At 38.5% G+C, this 9753-nt stretch overlaps 1 protein-coding gene across 3 annotated transcripts in view; it reads right to left on the bottom strand.

Moving 5' to 3' along the window:
• Window positions 1–1155: 1155 nt before the first annotated feature.
• TTC39A (tetratricopeptide repeat domain 39A) overlaps window positions 1156–9753 on the bottom strand; it is a 47275-nt gene continuing 38677 nt past the window's right edge. For 2 of the 3 annotated variants that reach the window (XM_074906238.1, XM_074906241.1), the window contains 4 exons: window positions 9607–9718; window positions 6918–7032; window positions 6101–6217; window positions 1156–3039 (listed from right to left, as the gene is read on the bottom strand). In XM_074906238.1, the coding sequence (XP_074762339.1) occupies window positions 2919–3039; window positions 6101–6217; window positions 6918–7032; window positions 9607–9718 (465 nt within the window). In that variant the 3' untranslated portion in view covers window positions 1156–2918. Of the gene's footprint in view, window positions 3040–6100; window positions 6218–6917; window positions 7033–9119; window positions 9123–9606; window positions 9719–9753 lie in introns of all 3 variants that reach the window. The other variant, XM_074906240.1, reaches the window with a different exon arrangement.

The raw sequence follows: 9753 nt of genomic DNA, 5'->3' as shown, positions 1-9753 counted from the left end.
GAAATACAGCTTATAAGTTTTATGATAAAGGTCCTACCAAGTGTAGAAAACTATTTTCTGCTATACGAGTTAGTAGTTTGGCTTTGCTGAAGACTGAGAAGAGTTGATACCAGCAATTACTGGCTAAAGCCTAGTTACCAGAGTGAGTTTCTCTAGCATTAGTCAGACCATTCAATGTTTGCAAGCAGAAGGAAGTCCTTCTTCGCAAATGAGGTCTTGACTATATCCATCTGAAGTAGTACTTACGTTTCCTGAATCTTAGGTCATGCTGAAAATCCTTGATTTGTGATTCCATTAGAGTGTCTGCTATTTTCTAGTAGGTGAATGTACTGAACACTGAAGCTGTTTGAGAACTCACACCAGTTGTACTTTCTCTAATTCATTGTATTCGGGCCTCCAGACTGATGAAGCAATTTACCATTCTGGAGAGCTGCTTCAGGCAGAATGGAGCAGCTTCAGGAGAGGCCATGGAAAAAAAATTCCAGCGTAGACCTTCCAGCCCAGACTGACACCACTGAGTTTCTTATCCCTGCCACAAGAAGAGCACCACAATGAAGTATGTTGATGAACAAAGAGTAATGGTAGGCAATTAAAAATGTAACACATTGAAAAACATACGGAGTTATAGCACCAGACCTTCCATTCATCCTTTAGCAAGCAAGGTGTTATTTTCCTCTAGAGTTCAGAATATTACAGTCTGTAAATCTTTGTTGTTGCATCAAAAAGGTGAATATTTCCTACTGGTTGGGAGCTGAAAAGTCAACATGAAAGCACAGACTAGTCATGGCTAACTACAAAGCCTTCAGCTGAAGCTGGAGATCAGGTCCCCAATACGACTGGTGTTTGTGCTGGACCAAAGACGACTAGGAAAATCTTTGGATTTTCATTGCTGCAAAGAATCAGGGAAGTTAACTGCATACTGCACAGTATGTCCTTTGTGCAATGTATCCAAGATCAGGCGAAACTTGGTTGTGGGTGAAATTTCAAAGAGCGTTTCTGTGACCTTGAGAGATGAATCTACAGACGGAAGGATTGTTCACTTTCTGCAAAGTACAATTTATGCTAATTTTCATGGCATTGCTTGCTTAAAAAAATGCCAAGACTGCCAAAATATTTGAAAAGGACACAACTGGAAGAAGAGGCGTTATATGCATGAAGTAGAACAAGAATCTTTTTTATTCTATACAAAGATGACTGAATTTTTACACTTAAGTTTTGATGTGCAATATGTAAATAGCATAATTGTTTATATTGAATTTTATCTGAATTGAGAAATTTATCTGAACTGAATTTATCTGAGAAAGTCACTTTAAAAAACCACATTCTTCATGTATGATTTTAACTTGGGAAGACTTTTATAAAGGGTGTCTATTTTTAAGACAATGCAAGTTCTCCATGTTGAGGAATAGGTGGTTCTGTCATCTTGCATATTAATCTGCAATTATAAAACAATGTAATTTCCTTAGAGGAGGTAAAAGCAGAGCTATAAACTGTCAATTTTCTCTTCTGCTGGGAACAATCACTTTAGAAAGAATATTCACTGTGAGGTACATAGATATGAATCTTCCTGCAAACATCTCCATTGGAGAAAAAGGGCTGTCAGAAGACCTCCCATCTCCACATACCAGAATGGGTCATGGGGAAGAAATTCTTTCAGAAGGGAGGTAGAAGTGTGCCCCAAAAACCCACAGGCATACAAACATGGAGCTAGCCTGGAGAACAGTAAATATGAGTCAAATATGTGTTACATCTGACTACACCAGTTTTGCAGAAAAGCAGCATTCTATGGCAGACAGCACTGGAAAGCAGACATAGCTCTGCTCTATTCTCAAAGCCCCTTACACAGAAATTCCCCCAAAAGATCAATAAAGAGCAAAAAGAATGGGCTCTCCTTTGTGAAAAGCAAAGCACTGTGCCAAGGGAGCCTACTCCAACCTTCTTAACGCAGGAAACATTGCCATACGATCTCCTTAAACATGGACATCTCAAGTTAGGCAAACCTAAGAACAAACGTTTTAAACTGGAACTGACAATCACAGTAACTCCTGTACTGCTGTACAAACAGTGCAACTTTGCTGTTTCTTAAGTGACTCTCAAGGACTTGTGCTTTAAATTCGATATAAACTTCAGATCATGTTTGTTCTGATGAAAAAACTGTTTCCTAAGGTCCTCCCATTTGTAAACTTGTCAAAGAAGAAGTGATGCAGCTTTATACTGTCATCACCTTCCCCCCTCCAAATCCGTGGTAAATCATTCAACCAATACAAGCAGCAGACTTGACATGAAAACCAAATTAAAAAGTCAAGATACTTGCATAAGGGAGACCATTTGTTTCCACCAGCAAGTTTCCTATAGAAGCAAAAATGTGACTAGTAAAAGCTGGTAAACAGAAGCTTTCCATGCACAACTAGACACACCCAGGATTCAGAGCTCTTCCCTGCTGTGTTTCTTGTGCACCAAGATTTTCTCACACCATTTCAACTAAATAGGTGCTTGGAAAAAGTGATGCTTCCTTCTCAACTGCTAGCAGTATGAATTCAAACAAACATTTATAGCTGAGATTAAATTTGTGAATTTTTAAAGTTCTGTTGTTTTTTTGCAGTTGTTCCCCTTTATGTTGTAGCTTGCCTAGTAAATGTTGTGAAAGCAAGAAAGGCACACATGATTGAAAAATGAATTACACAGATGTAAGTATTCCAAAAGCTACTGTTGGAAAAACAATGTTTTTCAGGGTTATGGTTGGTTTGAGAGGTTTTTTTGCCATGTTATTACATTAGATTAACGTCTTAAGCATCACCTTTAAAATTTTAAATGATTTGGTTTCTCACTGACTTGAAAGAGAAGGAAAAATAATTCTAAAGTGTCAGTAATTCTCTGCACCAAAGTTTGCAACAAACAGGACATCAAAGAAGAAAAAGTTACGACACTGCCGAGGCTCCAGAGTGCATTCCATTTTCTGGGGTGGATTTGGCTTGGTGCAGGGCAGCTTGAATTCTGAAATGTGTTCTTGTTTCCATGGAGTAATTCTTGTAGTTTTGTCTAAAACAAAAGCAGATCCACTCTGATGAATATATATTTTTAAAAACATTTTCAAGTTATCTCTACATTTATTGTTCTAAGCAAAACAACTGTAGACAGCAAAAAAGCCTTTCTTCACAAGCTCCTTTGTTGCCTACTCTAAAATACAAGGCATGTGTTCCTAGCCAAACAATGCAGCTCTTTGTTCTTTATTTATAGTTCCACTGTCTGGAAATTACTAGAAAAATATAGCTTAATAAGAAATTGAATCTGGTCCATTTGATCAAGATACTGAGTCCGTATTAAATATCTATAACATCCACTTAGTTTACATTCAGAAATTAGATTCCCTCCTCCATAGTATAATTGACAAATTTAAGTAGAAACATTTTCAGGATTTTAAAAAATAATTTCCTTTAAGATAGACTCATCTTAATTCAGCAGACACATTTCAAGGAAGTAGAGAAGAGGAAGAAAAAATAGAGAAAAGGAAAAAAACAAAGAGAGAGAGAAAGAAGCTGTCCTGAACCAGAAGAGGGAAACATCCCATCTCCATCCTATGGTTATCAACAGTGTGTACTGCGTGTAGGATATAAGGCAAGACAATTTGCTACCCTAGAAGCTTGGAAAGAGAAAATGGGCACACGTGAGACTCCGTATCAGCTTTTGAGGAACAATTCACCAACCAAGGGCAAGATTAGCAGGACTTCCCCCACAAACTCAGCAGTGCCATCTGCCTATAGTCTCCAGTAGTTATATCATGCTCTACAGAGTTACAGAAACATTAAAAGAATCTGTATTTTCATGGAAAAGCTTATATAGAAAAGAAAATTTGCCCCTAGGACCACATAGAAAGTGCAGATCCTACTTAATAGTAATCAACATGTCAGCTCCTGCAGGGTGGATGCAGAATCCAGATACCAAAGAGGATTAGACCATGCTAATTTTTCTTTAGAAGATACTTGTCATCTTTAAAGAAATATTAAATATTAAACAGTCTGTATACCTTAAAAGCATTTCAGTTCAAAATTCGTAACTCAAATCAAGCATGGAAGCATATTATCTGTCACTTCGGCAGTCTCTTTGTAAAAGGAAGGAATTCCACACCCATCCTACACCAGCTTATAATTTTAGGTATGCCACACTCAAGAGGCTGACCGAGAAAAGGAGGTGACTGGGTTCTGCTGTATGCTGATCCGAAACTCTTTGGAGTGTTTTCTTTAAATTAAATAGATTTTGTCAGGCAGATACTGTATGTCTCATCAGTAGGGTGATATTCTTGCTTGTAGCTTACAGTCATACAAATAGAAATAGAAACATTTCCATGCAGGACCAAGCCAAAACTGTTTATCATGTCATTCAACTCTATCTCCCAGGGCTGAAACATTCAAGCCAGCAGCAGTATGTGGATTTAGGTCAAGCAAATCAAGCGTCATGCACAAGCCAAGTGCTCGTCTGCACTCCTGCCAATTGCAAACAGAATTCTGCAGTCCTGAAACCCACCATGGACAACGCGTTCTTCCCTCTAGTGGCAGCAAAGGCATTCAACGTTTTCAGCTGAAAGCTTATAAACCCTGAGCATTTTAATGTAGCGTAACAGCTACAGGTGGAAATTTAAGGACTGCACTTTTTTTTTGACAGTCTGAAACAAGTCGGGGTTTTGTGCTGGTGTCTTTTTTTTTTTTTTTTTCCCCCCCCACATCATCACAGTTTCTATGAGTTCTTTGAGCAAAGCAGGTCAGAGTATTAGCTTTTCATATGCTGGGTAACCACAAATTTTTAAGAGCTGCTGTCTGCTGGTGCTCTTCTTTAAGCCACACGCTTTTCTTTGAGGGGGCCTGCAAGCTGAGCCACACAGAGCTGTCAGGGGAGAGGTGCAATGGCTGAGCAGCAGGTGATACAAGTACCAGATGGAATGAGAAGCTCTGAATCATTAATTTCTAGATCTCTTCTTAAGAGAGATTTGAACAAAGGAAACGAGGACTGGAGAAGTGCTTTGAGGAATGTGAAACCAATTCAAACACTTTCCATTGCGTTTTGCTCATGCAATTTTTGCTCTTCTTACTATCTTCCATGAGCACAGGAACCAGCCTCATAGGCACAGGAGAGTAAGAACTGCAATATTTTCATCTTTGTGTTGACATGCTTTTGGCATAGTCTTCGGTAGGCTGATTCACCACTCTGTCTTGCATAGTGGGCTGACCTGGACAAAAGCTCAACACAAAAACGATCTGACCTCTCTGAAACTTGGGGCCAGACACCAGTTTTGTAGCTGCTCACACTGGTGGCAGTAACTGGCATGACTCTGCACTTGGAAAGATGCAGACATGGGGACTCATTCAGGATCCAGGCAGAGAGGTGAACTACCCTGCTGCAGGATGCTTGAAGAGGGCATGGGTTGTTTGGTTTGGATTTGTTGTTCCTACCCACCCAACCCCCCCACCCCCCAAGAAATCTTGGCTCAGTAGAGAAGTAAATGTTTGGACCAAGGCAAAACTCGTCCTTTGTTAATTTTACAACAGAGAACATACATGATCAAGTCCAACAACTGTTCCTGATAAACCTACTTTGCTAGAGAAATCGATCACACGGAATAGTAAAAGCTGCCTTTTAGGTGCAGATGAAACAACACAAAGATGCTAAATGCAACTGGACGCATTATCTTAAATGTATTTCATCAAGAAAACAGCACTGCCAGCCATCAGTTTCAGTAATGCCACTTCAGCCATAACTTAGAGCTTTGATTTAATTGAACACATCTTTTACAAATAAATAAACAGACTATACACATTATTACATTTTGTTATACATTAATTATTTCTTATGGAAGCCTTTGACATTCCTATTAACATCTTTAAATTATTATTTTTGGCTCTTATCAGAATGGATGTGTAAGTCACAGACTGAACGATCAGATAACCTCTACCACTAGAAAGGTTCAAACCAAAACTAAGGCACGTGTGCTTCCTTTGAAAAAATGAAACAAATTTATATGATATGAATGAAATGTTTCTGCTTCCTGCTACCAGTAAAACACCATACTGACCCATCAGACATCAGCACAGGCTTTTCACTTGCTTACTTTGCTCTTTCCAGTAGTTTTATTGCTTCCTGTCTTCTATCCTGGTCTAGATACAGTAGCGCCAGCTCCAGCAAGGCATTTGGAATTAGATAATGGTCATATTTTATCTTCTTCTCACTGCATTGGAAAAGAAATAGCCTCAAGATCTTGAAATGATACATTGCTTCCCTCATTTAACAGCTCCAAATAGAAATAAAATAGGAGATTAGCTAAGATCAGAAGGAGTAATCAATCTCTACTATGACACTTGTCATGTTCTCTATTCAAAGCTACCTTCCAGGTTCTTAAAAGTTTATTTTGCATAACCATCCTACACAGCATGTTATTTCTCAGGATTACAAAATATTGCCTTTATTATCAGGGAAGTATTAGAAAAGATGATAATATTATGAGCTCTGTGCATGTGAACTGACAGAAACAGATGCCGTTCATTCACTGCATGATGTATAGAAGTTCCAACTATAATCACGCTGTTACCTCTCTCTGCATTTGGCTTTTCGGGTACAGCTCCCTCAACACTGGTAAGAGGAAGAGGCCAAAAAAAAAAAAAGGAAGTAGTATGTAAAAAATTTTATGCACCTATAGTCCTCCAAAAAGGAAAAACTATCTCAGTAAAAAGTGCAGATTTGCAATTCTTCTTCCATACATGCCTAACACCACCAGCAATTAAAACTGTAATTCCTTGATATCAAAGCAACTGAAATACACTGCAGTCCTCTCCCTTCTATTTCTATCATGGCTGCATCTCCTCTTACTTGAAATGAATAGTTACCAAGAAATTCAAGAGCTCTCCTACATGCCAGGTATGAAAACTTACTTTAAATAGATGTAATTAAAATGGTCTTCTGCTTCTGAGATCTTGCCCAAATGCTTGAGGCATAAGCCCTTTAACAGTTTTATCACGCACTGGTCATCTGCTAGTAATTCTGTAGCTGCAAGATGAAGTAAACAGCACATTTTAGAAAGCTCTAGAGCAGCAGAGACTTTCCTACCTGTAGGGAAACTTTTACACAGGTAGGTGTGTGCACAATCCGTCCACTGGAACACAGGACAGAAGGAACTTACTGGTCAATTTAGTTCATTTAATGCAGAGACAAACATGCATCAACCTTTTCACAGATCGATCAAACTTTGTCTAAAAATTGTTGGGCTGTTCTTTCCCTCTCTACTCCCACTGAAAAGCTATTCCACAGCCTTACTGTTCTGACACCTAAAAACTAACTTAAGGTGTCCACTTTGGATATATTGAGGTCCAATATATAATCTCTTAACCTTATGCCTTTATTGCCCTTCAGTATGTACAATTATTGGCTTTCCTTGACTTCTAGTCACATGACCTGCTGGTATGCAAGTGTGTTATCAATTCTCCACCTTTGTTTGGCTAAACAAAAAATATGCCAAACTTTTCTACCTGCACCTCACATCCCCTCACCTTCTTACCATACCTTCTCTTCACCTCTTTTGAGTTTATACTTCTAATTATGAGTGCCCCGGGTCTTACCAGTGCCTAGTTCTAAGTCATTACTATTAACACCTTTTCTCCATCAGAAAATTTTTGCATACTACATTTCAAAGAAAACATCTGGCTTTTTCATTGCTGTTCCATATAGGCAGCTTAAAGTTTACAAGCAAAATCTTCAGCTTGCTTGTTCATTTCCAATTCATGAAATACTAACTAAAAAGGATTTCTGCAAAATGTGTGATACTGCTTCTCGTGCTATTGAATGTCACCCTCTTTTCACCACTCCAAACCTCATCAAGTTCTTCCTCTATCAGGCCAGCTGATTAAATGCTGACATACTGCAGGAAAACAGCTGCTTCCCTTTGGACTATGCTGTTGGAGGCCTTGATCCTACAAGTGGAGTCACTTTTATTGCTATGTCCCGCAGAGGCCCCTACATACATACGTCACCAAAGCAAATCCCAGAGAAGATGCCCACAGACTAGGCAGCAAACTAACTTAGAAGGAACAGGGCAAAAATTGACACACTAGGTACGTGCACAGTGAGATGACTCAGGGCCACAGAAGAGTTATTACATAAGAATAAAAAAACCCCCCAGATCAGTTGTCTCTTCTGGGCATCTGTCCCAAGAACACGTTCACATGCATGTATTTCCTCTATTTATAACGTATCCTACAGACTGCTCTGCACTGTATAAGCAAACATTTAGGGACCTATCCTGATGCAAATCTGATAGGCATAATTGTATTTCTACATGTTATTAGTATATTATATTATAAAGCACTGCTAGGAGAGCATCCTCAGATTCATAATTTTACAGTGTTAGATTCCTGAATCTAAGTATTGAAAATACAATAGTTTAGCCCCAAACACTGTCAGAAAAGCTCAAGGAAAGTGTGACACCTGGAAACAGCATGTGACTATTTGGAACAGGTAATACTTTAAGTTGTTGGTGTGTTTAAAATATATCCTCCTTTTCAATTACATGTCCTCACAGTGTTTTATAAACATGAATCAGATTCTACAAATCCGTCCAAAAAGCCAGCCTTATCCACAATTTACCAACTAAGAAAAAAAGGGAACAGAGAAATAATTCACTTATTCAAAGTAATGTAACAAAATGTGTGACAGAGAAGGTGAGAGGGTCAAAAGCCTTATTCTAAGATGTCACATTCAGTGAAAATATTTTTCTGTTATCTTTTACAGTTAATTAAAAAGGAGATAGCTTTAGCTAGTCTTTCAAGCAGCTCTTCAAATCTTGTGTAACACAATGTGCACAGGAAGACCAACATCCTAGAAAAGACTGCAATGCAGTGATTTAGCCCATATTCCTTTGTCAACAGGGGCTTGATCCTTTTGCAGGAAGGTAGTATGTAATTAGAAGGTCAAATATTTAGTAAGGGAAAACTTTGTGAGAAAAGCTGTGCAGACTGCTTGCACTCCCACAGGAGTTGGGAAAGACTGGCAAGAAACAAACATCAATTCAACTTTCTCATGGATGGTTAATTAACAGACTGACAGAAGATGTGGTAGCAGAGCCTGTTCCAGTTCAATACGATCTTATGCTCATTTACAGTGCAAAGGAAGCCCATGTCCGCTGTCCCAGCTTTCTGTAGCACAAATACCATTCGGCCCAAGGTCACATCATAAACTGACAGCACTTTTAAAACAGAAGACCGACTTGTCTCCTTCTATTCGTCCTTCAAAATTGAAATACAGTATCTGAGGGTGACAAAGCTTCCTGATCCAAGTAATCAAATCAATGCATATGCTGATTTTGATCTAGTAAAATAAACAGTCCTCTAATACATGTTATAAACTATTCCTAATACACATCTGTGGATGGAAAACCACTTGCTACTATTGTAAGTTATTGCTGTATTAAAAAGGAAAAGTATTCCTATCTGCATCAACAGTTTATGGTTTCATTATCTATGTTCCTACTATGATCAGATTAAATTTACTAATGAGCGTCTCTATTCACAGATAGTATCTTTAGCTATTGCACTGTAAAATACCTGTTTAAACCATATCACTGATTACCTGAACTTCTTGCCAATGCTTCTTCTGCTTCAATTAAAGTCTCTAACATGCCTTCTGTTAAGTTGGGACATTTTCCAATTACAGCATACCCATTCCAGATATACATCATTTCCTAGGGTCAGGGAGAAATGACAGCATCATTAATTA

Source organism: Athene noctua, chromosome 5, assembly GCF_965140245.1.
Source record: "Athene noctua chromosome 5, bAthNoc1.hap1.1, whole genome shotgun sequence".
Lineage (NCBI taxonomy): Eukaryota > Metazoa > Chordata > Aves > Strigiformes > Strigidae > Athene > Athene noctua.
Note: the sequence above shows the minus strand (reverse complement) of the source record. Positions and strands in the feature narration are given on the sequence as shown.